General features: G+C 37.7%; 3 protein-coding genes across 5 annotated transcripts in view; 2 read left to right on the plus strand and 1 right to left on the minus strand.

The window, feature by feature from the left end:
* The first annotated feature begins 1,566 nt into the window (after positions 1 to 1,566).
* Positions 1,567 to 3,677, plus strand: LOC107724867 (prostaglandin E synthase 2-like). The gene is made up of 6 exons (XM_016533946.1): positions 1,567 to 1,892; positions 1,989 to 2,183; positions 2,285 to 2,340; positions 2,989 to 3,141; positions 3,245 to 3,445; positions 3,536 to 3,677. Exons 1-6 carry the CDS (start codon positions 1,599 to 1,601, stop codon positions 3,675 to 3,677), a joined length of 1,041 nt encoding a protein of 346 aa, XP_016389432.1. The 5' UTR covers positions 1,567 to 1,598.
* A 247-nt stretch (positions 3,678 to 3,924) lies between these two features.
* LOC107724893 (outer dense fiber protein 2-like) lies at positions 3,925 to 12,206 on the plus strand. Of its 3 annotated transcripts, none has more exons than XM_016533984.1 (19): positions 3,925 to 4,252; positions 4,505 to 4,632; positions 4,731 to 4,832; positions 4,947 to 5,117; positions 5,197 to 5,384; positions 5,465 to 5,594; positions 5,688 to 5,807; positions 5,930 to 6,004; positions 6,471 to 6,542; positions 6,707 to 6,823; positions 6,906 to 7,091; positions 7,332 to 7,441; positions 8,355 to 8,490; positions 8,602 to 8,712; positions 8,786 to 9,049; positions 9,143 to 9,261; positions 10,410 to 10,572; positions 10,657 to 10,782; positions 11,986 to 12,206. In XM_016533984.1, the coding sequence occupies exons 2-19, from the start codon at positions 4,537 to 4,539 to the stop codon at positions 12,148 to 12,150; spliced, it is 2,451 nt and encodes an 816-aa protein (XP_016389470.1). In that variant the 5' UTR covers positions 3,925 to 4,252; positions 4,505 to 4,536; the 3' UTR covers positions 12,151 to 12,206. The 3 variants fall into 3 exon arrangements, with proteins under 3 accessions (XP_016389470.1, XP_016389472.1, XP_016389471.1); XM_016533986.1 differs by having other exon boundaries at positions 9,143 to 9,243; XM_016533985.1 differs by having other exon boundaries at positions 4,734 to 4,832.
* A 53-nt stretch (positions 12,207 to 12,259) lies between these two features.
* The window catches only part of snrnp200 (small nuclear ribonucleoprotein 200 (U5)), a 21,221-nt gene continuing 15,870 nt past the window's right edge, over positions 12,260 to 17,610 (minus strand). Inside the window, exons 35-45 of the mRNA XM_016533983.1 lie at positions 17,161 to 17,269; positions 16,964 to 17,072; positions 16,684 to 16,873; positions 16,324 to 16,488; positions 15,944 to 16,065; positions 15,698 to 15,841; positions 13,767 to 13,943; positions 13,512 to 13,672; positions 13,303 to 13,384; positions 12,619 to 12,711; positions 12,260 to 12,538 (exon numbers count right to left, since the gene is read on the minus strand). Of these exons, the coding sequence (XP_016389469.1) occupies positions 12,389 to 12,538; positions 12,619 to 12,711; positions 13,303 to 13,384; positions 13,512 to 13,672; positions 13,767 to 13,943; positions 15,698 to 15,841; positions 15,944 to 16,065; positions 16,324 to 16,488; positions 16,684 to 16,873; positions 16,964 to 17,072; positions 17,161 to 17,269 (1,502 nt within the window). The 3' untranslated portion in view covers positions 12,260 to 12,388. The remainder of the gene's footprint in view (positions 12,539 to 12,618; positions 12,712 to 13,302; positions 13,385 to 13,511; positions 13,673 to 13,766; positions 13,944 to 15,697; positions 15,842 to 15,943; positions 16,066 to 16,323; positions 16,489 to 16,683; positions 16,874 to 16,963; positions 17,073 to 17,160; positions 17,270 to 17,610) is intronic.

Below are 17,610 nucleotides of genomic sequence, written 5' to 3' on the forward strand. Positions count from 1 at the left end.
GTTTGGGCCTCATTGCCGGCTGCAGTCATGTCCTCTTCTCATATATAAAACACCTCTGATTCACAAATACTTGCTAAGGAACTCGCATTCACATGAAGTAGCCTTGTTGACAAGTTTGGGTGAGTAAGTGCAAAACGCACAAGATGCAGTAGGCTACTTTCAGTGACCTGTAATCAGTGTTGCCAAGTCCTCGGTTTTCCCGCGGAATTGGGCTACTTTAACACTGTTGCCACAGGTTGTTTTTCATGTCCGCGGGTTAACTAATTACATTTACTCCAATACCCTCTGACACACACACACACACAAGGTATGAAACATAGTGACTGAGAAAAAGAAAGAAAGAATAAACAGTTATAAAATGTGACTTATTCTTCTAAATCATAATAATTTGTTGGTAAAATGCGTGAAAAGAAATGTTAAAATTATTCCTAGGCCTCCTGCTGGTGACCCACTGTGAAACGGTTTAGTCCAAAGGGTCAAAGTTTGGCTGGTTAGCTTGGCCCAGTTAGTCCCTGCTGGTAGATGCTGTAACTACATCATCCAGCCTAAAAGAGCATGTATTGATTGTATTTATTGCTAATATGTAATTATATTGTTGTAGATGTTTTCTCAGTGTCCGAATCTGGCTAACAGTGTTCTTAAAATCATGAAATGGCTATTTTAACTCTGTTTTCATGTTACAGGATAATTGCTAGTAAATTTAATAATAAATTAATAAAAGGTATTAAAAATGAATAAATTAACTTAAACTTAAGGGGGTTAAACAATATACGTTACATATTTAGAGAGTTTTAAGGCATTACTTTTTTCAGTTTCTTTAAGGATTAAAATGAAATTTTTAAATAATTTTTAAATGACACAAAACTTGGAGCAACTTTAACAAGTAAATGAAACTAACCAATAATCAAGGGTTTTAAGCAACTGCTTTTAAGATGAATGGGAATGCTAACAGATAGAGACCTCCTTGGCCCAACATGTCCTTGTTTTGTTCTATAAATATTATCCCTAATAACAACAACATATAATTTAGTCTGCTATGCAGGTATTTTTGAACAAACAAACAAACAAATAAATAACTCTAGAATAGGGTATGTCTTGTCACTCACCAGTTAAGTTCAAAAACAGATGAAAATTTTTATGGTTCAATTGATACTACACAGCGAAATTAAAGTAGGTAGGCATAAGATGCCCAGATGTTGCCTCGAGTTCGATGGTACTCAAATATTTTATTTCTTTTATCTCATTATTTTAATAGGTTTCTCAATGTCGTGCACACGTGACCTGTTATTTTTCTCCTCCCTGCTAGGATCACGTTCTTTGGTTGAGATTATTGAAGCATATTTTTTATTTGTATTTCAAATAACTTAATATATAAAAGCTATTATATAATATAAAAAACTTTATACATTTTATATATATTATAAAAAACTATTATTATACTATTATACTTTTGTAAAGAAAATATTTTAATGCGGGATTCGGTTTTTGAGCCCCTCGCGCCCCCTGGAGGGAGTAAACTTTCTCCAAGAAACGACTATTAGCTTGTAGCATTTGTTTCATTGCGCTTGCCGTAGAATTGTGGGAGTTTATGTAAAATCATGATGGCGGCGGCCTGTGCGAGAACGCTTAGTAAGGTCGCCCGGTTAGTTTTAGACACGCCGACATGCCGTCTAACAAACACCGCAGCATTAGTGCCGAGAATCTCCATGAGATGCCAAGGAAGGGCTTACGGTACCGGCGGAGCGGGATTTAGATCCAGAACGTTGCTCGCTGCGCCGGTGCGTGGCAGTGGGAGAGTCCTGGGATGCGCCTTCTTGCTCGGTGGTGGTTTCGGCTTGTACCAGACCGTCAAACTCACGCTTCAGCGTCACCTTGCAGAGGAAAAATCAAATGTATATATACATACAGTTTTGGATGAGAGTGTTGAAATGTGCCCTTAGTTTTGGGGTTGTTAGCTCACCATGGTTTTATTAACTTGTTTTGAATAGGCACCTGAGCTGGGGACAGATCTGAAGTTGACTCTGTATCAGTATAAGACCTGCCCGTTTTGCAGTAAGGTGCGAGCCTTCCTGGATTGTCATGGTCTGCCATATGAAATTGTGGAGGTCAATCCCGTCATGCGACAGGAGATCAAGTGGTCCACTTACAGAAAAGTTCCCATCCTGATGGTGAACGGGACGTTGGTATGTAGCTATTCGCATCTTTCTGATGATGATCGATATCATCTTTCTGATATATGATGCTTCAGCTCATCAAGTCCCTCTCTTTGTTTATATCTCAATAGCAACTCAATGATTCTTCTGTAATAATAAGTGTTTTGAAGACATACCTGGTCAGCAGGTGAGCATCTTCTGCTTGATGATCTTTTTATATGAATGGTCATGTTAAAATTTAAGTGGTTTTAATTACTTTATTTGTTGCATAAACATTTGGTATGTTTGTGTATTATAGTAATTTAGAAATGCTTTTGTTAACACTTAAGTATAGAGACAAATTCTCACTATTAACTAGTTGCATATTAGCATGCCTATTATTAACATATTTGCTGTTTATTAGTGCTTGTAAAGCACATATTCTGCATGACCATAATCTACATCCCTAATCCTACACAACACCTATTTTTAACAACTACCTTACTAACTAATAATGGGCAAATAAGGAGTTTATCGAGGTTTGTTAAAAGCGAGAATTGGACCTTAAAATAAAGTGTGGCCAAGCTTTTTTGTTTGTTTTTTTATGGACGCCCCAAAGTATGATTATTCTTCAGAAAGCATTTTAAATAATACAGAATGAAAAGTGACAATAAACATAATGTTTTGTTCACAGTATTGATTGGAAATTGACAATTTGATGTTTTCCTGAAGTTGGAGGGGGATTGATTGTGAACTTTTGAGCACTGTGTTCAGTTTTGTAATAGTTGCTTTGCTTTAGGCAAATAAATGTAAATATAAATGCAAATTTTGATTGTTTGTTCACTGCTTCTTTTAGGGAAAAAACAATATCTGAGATTCTCACTTGTTATCCTGAGATGAAGGCAAAAAATGACAGTGGAAAAGACGTGATAGAGTTTGGCAATAAGTACTGGGTCATGGTTCAAGACACAGACGCTGATCGTCTATATCCTGGAAAAGACACCAGAAAGTAAAGCAAATCAGTTATTTCTGAAAGTGATTGCTTTATTATCCTTTTTTAAATTTAATTTACAGAGTCAAACATAATTATTGGATTAACAATTTTTGCCCAGAGAGGAGATTAAATGGCGGAAATGGGCAGATGAGTGGCTGGTGCACCTAATTTCCCCAAATGTTTACCGCACGCCGACTGAAGCCCTTGCATCCTTTGATTACATAGTGAGAGAAGGCAAATTTGGGACATTTGAGGGATTCTTTGCTAAGTATTTTGGAGCTGCTGCCATGTGGATCATTTCAAAGAGATTGAAAAATAGGTATGTTTTTAAGCATTTTAAATAATACATAATAAAGATATTTGTCAAAAATGTTTTGATAATAAAGTTTAACCTCATCATACTACACAGACACCATCTGCAAGATGACGTGAGACAGGATCTCTACAAGGCCGTCAATGATTGGGTGTCAGCCATTGGAAAAAACAAGAAGTTTATGGGAGGCGATCAACCCAACCTTGCAGATCTGGTATGTGTTTTTCTCGAAGTCTAAAATTATACATAAAAACACAACCGTTGTAAAGTTTGGGTCTGTAAGATTTTTTTTTTATGTTGAAAGAAGTCTCTTTTGGTCACAAAGGCTTAATTTATTTGATCTAAAATACAGTGAAAACAGTAATATTGTTAAATATACCTCAAGCAGATGGTTGTCAGCTGGTTAGTCATGTTTTTCTCGAAATAATTAAGCGAACACATGTTAGATAAGACTCTTCTACAAATTAAAATACACACTGTTCATTCTAATGTCACCACAACTGATTGTGAATAAAATGGCAATTTATGTATGAGAAAATTTCACGGACAAAGGTTAGAATAGGAGGCACATAGCAACGCGTCGTTGGCATAGAAACCTAATCAGCTTCAGTTCATTGGGCGTTAAACACACTTCTCAAATTTTTGTCGCTGAAGTTTCGAATCAGCCAATCAGAAGCAAAACAGAATGTAGAAGGCGGGATTTAGAGCGTCAGACGCGTCTCCGATTGGCGGCTATTGTTGTCCATGCGAAAGTCTACCGGGTACTGCAAACAACATCACACAGGGGACGCAACGTTGCATACTTGTATTACGGTTAGTGGTATTTTTATTCATATTACATTAATCGTTTAAAGTACATAAGTTTTCATCGATCAAGATTATTTAACTGGTCGTATAAATATGCAGTGTATAAACTGAGAAAAGATTAGTAGCACAAACAGACTTGGCTGAGAACTAATAGTCTTTTTTGTTTAAAAGATACGTAAGTATGATTAATAACACTTCTGTTTTATTTTTCTTCCAATTTTATGATACACTTCTGGTGAACTTTTTCATATTCTCAAGACAAATAAAGATCGCCCTACTGAATTAAAGGGATGAAAACACGGTCGTCTTCTCCACCCGTCCATGTTCATGTCCCAGACTCAACATCTGTGCATGTCCACCTGAAGAAGAGTCCACAGAAAAGCCAGGTCAGAATAGATGCTGTTTACCATTCCAGTTTAAAACAGTCTCATTTGATTTACTGAGACAGTGAAATCACTCATCATCACAACTCTTTTATGTTCAGCAGGGGAAAGTGAGCAATTTACGATCCACTGCCAGTGTAAAGGTCCGAGCTCCCTGGGTTCCTCCTGGAAAGGCTTCAAGACGAAGAGAATACAAAAGGGAGGTTTGTTAAGTCCTATTCTACCCCATCTGCCAGCACAAATCAATCATCTATAATGAGTCATTTTTTAAAATTGTGACTCTGAATGACTGTACTTTAATAAAAAATTTCCATCAGGGGCCTACTCGCTGCTTAGAGATCACCCCAGGACGGGCCACTGACCCTTCTTCACCTCCTCTGCAGCTCACTGACCTGTCCAGTGAAGAGGACGATGCGAGAGGAGTAATCGATAAATATGAGAGAAAAATTGAAAGTCTAATGTCAGAGGTTGACTGTATAAAAAGTGAGGTATGGGTAATCATGATTATAAGATGGACTCACCATTCACCGTGCAACATTGTGGATTTGAATGTCTAAATCTTCACAGGTAAAGTTACGGCAGGCAGAGGACCACTTAAAGCACCAGTCACAGCAGTTGAGCGCCTGTCGGCGTTTGATTGATCAACATGAGGAAAGACTTGAAGAAGCCAGCAAGGACTTGAGGAGGACAAAGCGCGAGAATGCTGATCTGCGTAGCACTGTAGATGGGACGCAGGCTGAGTCTAGACATATGAGGTATAGTTCTTTCTGACACATTAGCTTCTTTTTAGGGTTGTTGTGACCAAATGCTTAAAATGTGAGAATTATGTGGATAGATCAGAAACAGGACCTCCACACCAGCAGATAGAAACTTTGCAGAGGAAACTGGTGGAAGCTGAGATAGACGGCCAGGCTGTAGCCAAACAAGTGATAGCACTGAGGGAAACCGTGGGCAAACTTAAGAAGGTTGGCAAAACTCCACACTTTTCAGTTACCTCTGGAATCGTTTCTCTCGAATAATAATAAAAAAATCCCTTTGTGCGTTCATGACAAAAACAGTCAAAGACGCACTCTGATCAGTTGGGTCGCCAACATGAGCTACTAGAGCAAAAGTTGGACACGTTTGTGGAGACAAACCGCACTCTCAGACGGCTTTTGAGGGAACAGCATGGACGAGAGGTACAAAAACGTCCTAACTAAATTTGTCTCATATTTAGGTTGGCTGTTGGTTCTGCAGTATTGTGTATATGCACTTTTTTTTAAACAAAAAATGTCTGTTTTGTCTGTCCTTTTCACCACAGACAGATGCACTGAGGTTGTCTGATGAGAAGGAGATGCTAATGAGAAAACTTGCTGAATCTGAGGCTGAGAAAAGGGTTTGTAATCTAACTCCAACATTTCTTGCTCTCTCTCTCTATATATATTTATGTATATATAACAATGTTGTTAGCTTGATACACATACATTTTATTCAAAAAGTATGCGTTAAATGTATCTAAAGTGACAGTGAAGACTTGTTTTACAAAATAAAATCTCTGTTTGTTAAAATAAATGCTGAACTTTTTAAAACTTTTTATTCATCAAAGAATCCTAAAAAAATTGTTTCAGGGTTTCTAGAAAAACATTAAGCAGCACAACTGTTTTCAACATTGATAATAATTAAAAATGTTTCTCAGGGACCAAATCAGCATATTAGAATAATTTCTGAAGGATTATGTGACACTGAATACTAAAGTAATGGCTGCTGAAGATTCAGCTAAAAAAAAAGACGTTTTAGAATACATTAAAACAAAAAACTAAAAATTATTTTAAGTGGTTATAATGTTTTACTTTCTCTTTTAGAAACTTGAGACTAAACTCAACCACAGGGACAGAGAGGCCAATGGGATGGCTGAGAATTTGGAAAATGAAAAGGTAATAATGATATCTCACTAATTCTCTTATTTTTTATTAATTTGCATAAGATTCTTCTACGGAATGTTTTATTACATCTTCTGCATTTCTGTGAATATGCGTCAGATTAGCTCCAGTGTTGTAGGAAGTGTTTTTAAGAATGTGTTTTGTGATTGCCATCACAGGATCATCTGAGGACTGCAGGAGAGCTGTCAAAGGTTCTTGAATCCACCCGCAGTCGCTTGCAGAATCAGCTGCACAAGAAAGAAGCTGAGAATAACCGGCTGGAGGCTCAGATTCAAGTAAGCCTGCTTTTACCTTAGTCATGGTTTTCATTGACATAAAGTGGTACATCATGTAAGTCTGTACTGTACTGTGGCACAGAGGCTGGAAGAGACACTGCAGCATCAGCAGGAGGAGGTGCAAGGCCTGCTGGAGCAGATGAGAGAGCTGAAGCAGCATTGTGAAGGAGACAGAGACGTCCACAAACAGGTCTTGGAGGACCAGAGGAAACAGGCTGAACAAAGTGTGAATACAGCTGCACAGCTCTCTGCAGAACTCCTGGACAAGGTACTGGACAGAAGAACAATACATGAACTGTACTACAGGGTTTCATAAAATTCATAGAAATATTTTGTAGACTTTCATGGTTTACAAAGTGCTAATTGATTAAATAATTTTCAAAATGTCCTTTTTTAATATGGCACTGCTGGCTCATGTATTCATTTGACTTGAAAGACTGATTTTTATGCAGTTGGCCAGTATGAGCCATGCAGTGCAAACTCTGATGTGTTTGTGTCATCTCCTCAGGAGGCTCAGTTAGCAGAGGCTCTCTCCACTGCTGAGGAGCTTCGGCAGCGCTACTCCAAACAGAACAGAGAGAAAAGCCAGCTGGAGTTGGAGATCACCACCTTAAATAAGTCAGTGACTCAATCTTCACTTGTTCTAAGTGTCCACTGAAGCTCAGCCTAGTCTTCACGTCTACAATTTATTATTTTTAGTGTAAATTATGGATTATGTTCCGAGTAGTTTATGATGAGTTTTTGAAATTCTCTTTCAACTTAATTGTCGATCAATTCCTTTGTAAAAAAAAAACAAAAACAGGTCTGTGTTACTGGGTGAATCTCACAAACCCTGCTAAGAGAATGCCCAGTCAGCTTTCATTTCAATTTTTAATTTTTTTGCATAAGGTAAATAAAACCTGCATTTCTGAAGATGTGCATTGTTTTGTGGCAAACATATTTTTCCTACCCATTTCTCATTACCACCATGAGCATTTTACTTACTCTACATTATCCTTATTATCTTTATCTTTACTTCATTCATTTTCTTATTGGCATAATAAATTACGTTTTACCATATTACATTAAAATACATTCAAATAATGATCTTTAAGATTTCAGCATCATTACTCCAGTTTTCTGTGTCACACGTTCCTTCAGAAATCATTCTAATATGTTGATTTTGTGCTTAAGAAACATTTCTTATTATCAATGTTAAACAGTGCTGCTCAATATTTTTATGGGAATTTTGTGGCATTTCCTTTTTTACTTTTGAATGGTAGTGTATAAATATAATTTAATACTTTTTTCACATTACAGTGATGAGAATATGATGATATCTATCTATCTATCTATCTATATATACTGTATTTGTTTGGAATATGGTAGTAAGAATTAAGGGGAATAAAATGGTTCTTTATTCAGAATATAATTTGTTGTTTATGAAATATAAACTCAGTATAAAATATTGAGGGGTTTCCTGATATTTACCCAATTGTTATATTCAGTGGAGCTCATAGTGGATGGTGATTGTAGACGTTGTTCTTTGCAGTCGCCTCATTGAGTTGAGTGAACAGCTGCGCAGTTGTAAGGAGAAGTCCTGCGCAGAGAGAGAGGGGCTTCTCAGCCGTCTGCACTTCCTCACCTCAGAGAACACGGCCACCAAACTGGAAAACCAGAGACTCAAGGCAAGAAATCTAATAAAATCTTGTCTAGATCTAGACTTTTCTTATTCATCCAAAACCATTTAAGCTCTGATTTAGATTTTTGTGCATTACCTTGCATGTCTCCTCTTTTAGAGCACTCTGTCAGCCACAGAGGACAGACTGTCTTTGTCTCAGTCGGAGGTGCAGCAGCTGAAGATTTCTCTCAGAGACTTTGAGAGTCTGGTAGAGGGTTACAAGAGTCAGGTGCTTTTAACATAGCTCATTACAGTCCATCTTCACCGAGTCGTAGTACACTAACCCTTCGTAATTCTTGCAGTTGCAAAAGACACGCTTGGAGTCAGAGGAGTACACTTTGAGGCTGGAGATGGTGGAGAAGGAAGCACAGAGTGACCGCGAGGAGATGGAAAGAGAGGTGGAACAGAGCCGCAAGCAGCTCCATGCTCGGCTGAAGGAAATGGAGATGCTGCGTGAAGCTCTGAAGCGCTTGGAGAACGAGCTCAGGGAGGCCAGAGAGAACATGCACATCCAGGACAGGAGAAACACAGAGCAGAACAGCACTCTGTCTGAGCTCAGAGTCAAGGTGATCATGCGGGTTTATTCATGTTTACACCACTAATATTACAGTGGAATCAGAAGGGTTTTTAATTTCATGTATTTTCTTGTTTGTGTGTAGATGGAGCAGCAGAGTTGTAAAATAGAGAATCTCCAGGAGAAGAACTTATTTCTACTTGAAGAGAACATGCAGTTGAAACGCTCCATGGAAGGCACTGAAAGGTCTCCGGCACATCTGCTGTAATAATATAATAAATATAATATAATATAATATTTAAAAGACCTCGTGAAATCAAAATTATGAAAAATTTCCTTCTTTTATAAAATAAACCAAAATATATTGATGGCATTATCTCCTTATATAATATAATGTAGTATAATGTAATATTTAAAAGACCTTATGAATCAAATGATGAATTATTCATATTTTAGTTCCATTCTCTTCTATTAAAAATATACCAAAATAAATGATGAAACAAATGAACTCTTCCTGTAATATATATTATATAATATATTTGAAAAGGAATCAAAATTATAATTTCTATTTAAATTTTCATCTCCTCTAATAAATACACCAAAATATATTGATATTGTTATCATTATTAGATCATTATTTTCTGCTCTCCTGTCACTGGCTAGAAAGCATCACATTTTAATTGTATTTATTTATGTAATATTTATTTAAATTTGATGTATAACTTTCCTTCTAAACAGGAAATGTCCACAGAAAATACTAATAAATTAATAACATTTAATTGGGTCTTTAACGTAAACACCCAATTGACACAAAGAGCTGAAGTTAAATACAGTCAAACCAAAAATTATTCAGACACCAGAAATAATTTTTGATATTTTTTTTACTAGTGGGTGCAGGGCACTATAGTTCATTGATGTAAGTGAGGATAGCAAAATAAAGTAAACTGTGACAAATTATACTCAAAAATTCTTCATACAGTGGACTACCAGTAAAATTGATAAAAAGTTGGGACCAAAAATTATTCAGACACTTTGACCTGACCATGTTTTCTTAAGTGTTTTTTCTTTCATTGCTAATGCGACCTTTTTACACCACAGACTGAACAAAATTAATTAAGCATTGCTTGGTAATTGGTTGACCTAAATTGCTATTATCTCATTGTGTGCTTAAATTTAACAGCTGAATCATTTTTGGTTGATTGTAATCCATTACATACCTTTCCATCAAAGTAATCTGACATTATCAAGATGAATTTGTTCTGACACAGTTCTTGTCATATTTTATTACAATTTTCTAAACTATAGCGAATACACTGTGATAATGTGAGAAATGTTGAAGGTGTCTGAATAAAGTTTGGTTCGACTGTACTTTGTCGCATTTTTGTATCATTCTCTCTTCTTGGTTCACACAGGAAGATGGAGGATGTGAGCACTCAGAACAGGGATCTGCTTCAGGTTGTCGCTAAGCGTGAAGAGACCATCCACAACACGCAGCTGCGTCTGGAGGAGAGGAGCCGGGAGTGTGACTCCATCTACAGACAGCTGGAGCAGGCCAGGGAGGAGGCGCAGAGACAGGTCACAGTCCACAGCAAATTATTTTTGATGCTGCAGATGTTGCACCTGTGTGAGGTTAGTGTATACATGTGTCTTTGTTCACAGGTGGGCCAGAGCCTGGAGCGGGTGCTGTCCAAAGAACGCTCTGCTCAGTCTAAAATGCTGGATTTGGAGAGTCAGCTGAGCCTGGCTAAAAATGAGCTGGGTCAGCTGCGCCACAGCAAAGAGGATGTAAGTGTTTGATGGCAGACTATGAGCTCTGAAACTTTCCATTGCACAATACTTGACAAGCTCCACAAAAACCATCAAATGATTATACTGTAAAATTCTCTGTGAATAGTAAGAGTAAATCATTTTGAGCTGTGGTTCAGTTTGGCTAAAAAAAATCAAACATGACCAAAACGCACGGTGTGCCTAAAGGGACATGGCGATGAAAAAAAAAAAAAAAAACGGGAGAAAAAAAATGGTCATTTGTCATTTCAATGCTTTTTGCATTTGCCCTTATAAACTTTGCATTCACATAGAAAAATTTTCCGTTCTCTAGCAAGAGTTTGTGTTCCCCTGAGAAACTTTGTGAGTGAACGCAAAGCTGGTGATGGACATAAAATGAAGTGGGAGGAGGAAAAATCATGTCAGTGCTGTTGAGAGTAGGGGGAATGCAATACTTCTGTAAGAGAATGCAAAAGCATTGAAATATATTTTCCCTCTTGTCTTTTTTTCCTTCACCATGTCCCTTTAGACTAGAGGCTCTGTAGAAACATTCATAAAAGAAGTCTATGAGGCAAGTTTTTAGAGTTGCTTCTAGACGACTTTTTTTTTTTTTATATTGTATTACCCGAAATTTTGGAAAATTATGGGCAGTTAAAAAAATTCTCAAAAATATTTAAGCAGCTAGATATCAATCTTTGTAGACTAAAACAAGCAAACGCCAATGTGATAACATTGCTTTATTATTGAGAGAAATGTCACCAATGAGAATAATTACAAAAACTTTTTGATATACTAGTGGCATTTGATATAAAGATGGAAATTCAAGCCCATCAATCTCTACAAAATTCTAAGGCTGATGATACACAGGGCAACGTTTTTTGAGCAATGTTGCTTGGGGACTTTCCCATTGAGAAAGGGTAACAAATGTCTATCTGGATACTTTAGATCGGTCATGGGCCCTGTGTCTCACCTGGTTGACTGTTGACGGCAACATTACCCAAAGTTGCCCTTTGTATCACCAGCATAAAAATCATTATTCAGTAAACATGAACCACTTGAAAGGTCACTAAAAGTCAAAAACTGAGCTGAGTCAGTGATTTGTGGGAATCAGCAACATGCTGCTGATGCTTCGCTTGTTTTAATCTGCCATTTTCCTTACATGTCAAAGAATCATATGCGCTTGCATTAGGACCTTTTAGAAGCAGTTTGGGTTTCATTTTTCAGATGGAGAAGCGATTTCAGTGCAAACTTCAGGACATGAAGAACCAGTTGGAGCAAGTGAACAGTGCCAACCGCAGCCTGCAGAACTACGTCCACTACCTTAAGGCTTCATACACCAATGTGTTTGGAGACTCTGCTTTAACAAGCTCACTTAATCCCCACATCTAAACCACGAATGAGCCAGTTCTTTATTTAATGCAGTTATTCTAAGACTTTAAATGACCTCAATGATTTCTTCTGATGATCTTTTAATTAAAAAAGTGCAAAACAATATCTCCAATGTACACGTTTCTTTATTTAAATCACAATGAATTAAACAGTCACAATATTCCTCAAAAATATATATAAAAACATTTAAAACTGCTTTCACATGACAGTACAACCGTTCATTATGACTAATCTGGAATTAATCACTGTCACTTTCTCCTTCACTGTCTGCTTCTTTAACATCCATGCTGAACTTGTATTCCTGGTCGCAGCCCATGTAGGAATCGCTCATGAAGTACAGTGTGTAGTTGTGCACACCAACAACAGGTGCCACAAAGTCAAGTTTCACCTGAGGGATGAAAACAGAGCCCAAGTCATTAACAGTTCTCACAAGACTACACAGGAATACTGCATTAAAGCAGGACTGACCTTGGCCTTCTGTTGAAGAGTTAGTCTCTTGATTGAGATGAGACTGTTCGATTTGGGGTCTCCAATAACAACCCACCAGCCTTCTTCACGTTTCTGCACAAAACAAACAAAATGTCATGAAGTAACGCTGCATTTCTATGAAATAAACTCAACATCTCATCAGCTGATCGTATTGTAAGATTGGGGTCAAGTTTAAAAAAAAAAAGAAATTAACTTTTATTTAGCAAAGACTGATTAAATTGAGTCATAATAAAGACTCTTAGATTATTTTTTAATACTTCTATTTCAAATAAATGCTGTTCTTTTGACCTTTCTGTTCATCAAAGAATCCTGAAAAAAATGAATCAGTTTCCACAACAATATTAAGCAGCACAACTGTTGTACATTAATAATAAGAAGTGTGTCTTGAGCGGCAAATCAGCATATTGGAATGATTTCTGAAGGATCATGTGACACTGAAAACTAATAGCTTGTAAATTCAATTTTCAGTAATAGCTGCTGAAAATTCATTTTTAACATTTTAAAATATATTTAAACAGAAAATATTTATTTTAAGTTGCAGTAGTTTTTTTAACGGTATTTTAGATCAAATAAATGTATTTACAATTTTTTTTTTTGCAAATCTTACCGACCCAAAACATTTTAACGTTGTTGTAAATATAGGGTTTTTCAATAGAAACTCACCTGAGGGAACAGGGGGGCAATGACAGGACCTGTAACTTCCTCTTCTCGCTCCAACTGCACTTGGACAAGCACTGGATTTCCACTGTGAGCACAAGAAGATCAATTAATACCTTCAGCAAAGTGATTAATGGCATAAATGATGACTGTGCACCCACACAAGGTTACACATTTTCAACTGAAGCCTTCTGCATTCTGAGTTCAGTTCGTACCTCTTGATGCTGTCTTTGTCAGCCACTTCATACGACAGCTCAATGTTGGGATAGCGGTTACAGAATCGTGCCACATCTGCCATATGGACATCTGTAAGCTGCAGAAGACCAGTGCGGTCCTCGTCTTCCATCTCCATGATGTCGAAGATGCTCTCCACACCCTATACACATCAACACAACAGAGATGAGACAGACAGCCAAAAGATGATGTTCAGTGTTTAGATGATCATCAACCCATTCAGACCCAGTGCTCACCTTGTCCGTGCAGCGCTTGATGTGTTCAGAAGTGAAGTGGGGTAGCTGTTTGAGGTACGAGTCTTTGGACCACATGGCTTGTGTGACCATCTGAGCCAGCTCCATAGCAGCCAGCGCCGGACTCAACCAGCCGTTACTAGAGAGCACATCCACACACGCCTGGATCAGCCGCACAGCCTGAAAACACGGGCAAGAGAAGAGAAGAAAATTTTATTTAATCCTCCAATTAAAGAAAATAAAAGAAAGATAAGCCAAAAGCTGTTATGTAGTCATTTGATGAAACCTTTTCATTTATACACGTCAAAAGTTTAAGCAGTTTTTAAAATTTTTTTTTTTTTTTAAAGCGTCTCTTGTGCTCAATATGTTATGCTTTCAATAACATATAAACTAACATTTGACAGGTGGTATATGAAATAAATGTAAATATATTAACTAAAAACTAAAATCTATACATTCAAAAACAAATACAGTGGTGGCCAAAATTGTTAGAACACTTGGCATATTTAAGAGGTTTCAGTTGTTTTTGTTGAATTGGCCATTACAATACTCATAAAATGAACTATTGCCGGAACAACCTGCGATGGAAGGAATCTGCTGGAACATTAAAAATGATGGACTGACCCCCTCAAAATGCGGCGCTCAACCCCATCGAGCAAATTTGAGGCAAGTTGGAAATTAAACTGGACAGATCTATTGTACATTCATAGGAAAGCCTTTGGCTTGAGTTGCAGAAGGCATGGGATAACATTAGTGTTGAAGTTCTCAGGAAATATATTGACACTATGCCAGAGAGATGTGCTTCTGTAATTGCTGCAAAAGCTGGACATACCAAATATTAAAGTTAAAGGTGACATATCATGAAAATCTGACTTTTCCAGGTTTTAAGTGCTATAATCAGGTCCCTGGTGCATTTACCAACCAAGGAAATGTGAAAATCCACCCACGGTGCCGTTATTGTGTTTTCGCAAGCAACAACAGTGTACCAGCTCTAATGCCATGCCGAAAGTTTGAGCAAAAAATGCTAACTGTTCTGCACAGAACACTATTTAGAGACCCAGCCTCAGAGGAGACAAGAGAGCAGTGGATTTATTGATTTATTTAGGCTACTGTATATTGCTGCTGCCACACAGATCTAAAATAAACAAGCAATTTATTTCCCAGCTGTTTACCTTCACAGACATAACCGACTGTTTTTGTAACTCGTGTGTTTTTAACATAAACTTGTGTGTGAATGAGAACTTAGTTTAGTACTCACATGCTTGTGACAACAGCTTTCTGTCCGTGTGCTTCGGTTGTGTGCACTCAGAAAAACGTATATCAGAGGTTTAAACTCATATGGTTTAAAACGCATGATTTCAGCGCGATAAACATGATAATCAGAACCAAAACAGATGTTTTTAGCAGATACGAGCTGTAATGGCGCAGCTCTATTCTGGAAAAGGCAGCGGGGAGCAGCAGCTCATTTGCATTTAAAGACACAGGCCCGAAAAACAGCATGTTTCTGCTTCCACTCAAAATAGGCATTTTCAAAATGATATAATAAATGATCTGTGGAGTATTTTGAGCTGAACCTTTACAGACACATTCTGGGAACACCAGAGACTTATATTACATATTGTAAAAAGGGGCATAATATGTCACCTTTAAAAGTGGATAAAAACAGTACGACCCACTTCATCTGATATTTGTTGTGCTCCGAGCAACCATCTGCATGTTTCATGAACATTATGAAATGAAATCATGTTTTGAAGGCAAAAAAGGTCAATATTTTCAGATCTGTCAGTGTTCTAACAATTTTGGCCAGCCCTGTACATACAAAAAAAATTACGCCTTTAATTATGAATTAAAATTTGTATGCACTGGGGCCACTAAAATTCTTTTTGTTGAGCTGCAAAAGAGGTTCACTATGTGCTCAAAGTGTTTCCCCTCACCTTGCTGAGGATCTCCTCAGTATCTGACTGGAGCTCAGCGCTCAGTTGCATGCGGGACAGATGAGCCTGGAGCAGCAGGTTGGTCTTCACATGCGGGTCGTTGAACTTGGGGTTGTTCAGTTTGTGAGGAACTTTCTGAGCCAGCTGAAAAAGTCAAGAGTTGTTAAACAGAGCTCTGATGCAGTCTGTCTGTTCAAGAGTTCATATTACACTCAGTCAAAACAAGGAAAGTGCGTTTTGATTTACCTGCCGCAGCAGGGTGTCTTCATGGTGCCTGATGGGAATGTTTTTATACTCTGCAGCATTGGAGATGATTTCGATGAGGCCACGGACCTTTGTCTTGGCGTTCAGGGACATACTAAACAGCTCTGGAGAGAGGGCACAGAAAACAGTTGCATCAGATGAGACAGATGTGCCAAGACAATCAAGAAGCACGTTTGATGCTTAGTGATTGTGTTTGAAGTCGGTTTGAAATGGAAATTTACTGATGGATAGAACTAAGTGTCCACCTTACATCCTTTTTCAATAATCCATTACACTCGTATGCATGTCACAAAGGAGAAAAGATGTCGCTACTTATTTCATCCTGACTTCAATGAAGTGTGTTAAACAAAGAGAGTCCTCACCAATGGTGGTGTAGTTAATGTAGTAATAGGCTGCGATCATGCCCAGATTCAGAGGTGCCACATCCATCTCATCCTCGATGCTGATGCACTTGGACTGTTCCAGATCTTGCAAGGTGTTTTCCACCAGCTCAGACAGATGATCTGACAGGTGGCGATGAGACATACCTGCAAAACGAAGAGATTTTAGTCTCTGATGTATTAAATAAATGCTACAATTACACTGTTGCTTGACTATTTTCACATGCATTCCTGTTGCAACAAATTTTACATTTTGTAGCATAAAATCTAGATTTTGAATGTCGAGCCATTTGTCCTGCTGTAGTGAAAATTGTGGGTATTTGAAGGATTGTGGTTCCTCACCCTGCAGGTTGTAGTAGTTGGGGTTTTGGGTCATGCGGCGATACAGGAACGTCCATGTCATGTAGTCTACAGCATCCTGTTTGTTCTCCACCGTCTTGGTGACGATCTCAGCATTGAAATGGTCATGAAGACAGTGGTCGAGGTGAGACTCCACAGGCAGAGGCTCGTAGAGGAACTTCTTGAAGAAGTCCTAAAGAACAAGGATGTTCAAAGTTATGAAGAGGGAACCAACAATTGTGATATTAAGTCAAGAAAATGTGTAGATTAGAGTAAGCTTTACCTTTTTTGACCCTTGACACATGATGACACAGCGACCCTCATCGTCCTGGAGAGGACGGTTAGCCTTTCCAACCATCTGGAGCACATCATAGATTGGGTAGTCCACATATCTAACATTGAGCAATACACACACGCAAAGAGTAAATACTGGTGATGACATTAATCATTTGAGCCCACTAAGGATAAGAAAATACTAACGCATGGATTTTCCCGTTGTAGTACTGCGTGTCCATGACAATCACCAGGTGGGCAGAAATATTGGTGCCCCAGCAGAGAGAGCGAGATGCCACCATCACCTGAATGGCACCTGGCATGAGAGAGCAGAAGGGGGCAACACTTTTTAGCTCAAACACACCTTAATCAAAAGTTCAATTAACCTCATAATTCATTCAAAAATTACATACAGGGTTTCTACAGACATGAGTTATATTTAAGACTTTTTAAGACCTTTTTAATACCACCTTATATGAAACTTAAACCTGTAATGGAAATACACATTTTATTACATACATATATATAATATTTAATGTGTTTAAATTAAAAAGAAAACAAAATATCATTGCCGTAATAAATTATATTTATTATTACGATATACAGTGAACTTTTCATATCAGCAGACAATATTCCATACAAAATATCCCCACAAAA

Source organism: Sinocyclocheilus rhinocerous, unplaced genomic scaffold (genome assembly GCF_001515625.1).
Source record: "Sinocyclocheilus rhinocerous isolate Xijiao unplaced genomic scaffold, SAMN03320098_v1.1 scaffold515, whole genome shotgun sequence".
Classification (NCBI taxonomy): Eukaryota; Metazoa; Chordata; class Actinopteri; order Cypriniformes; family Cyprinidae; genus Sinocyclocheilus; species Sinocyclocheilus rhinocerous.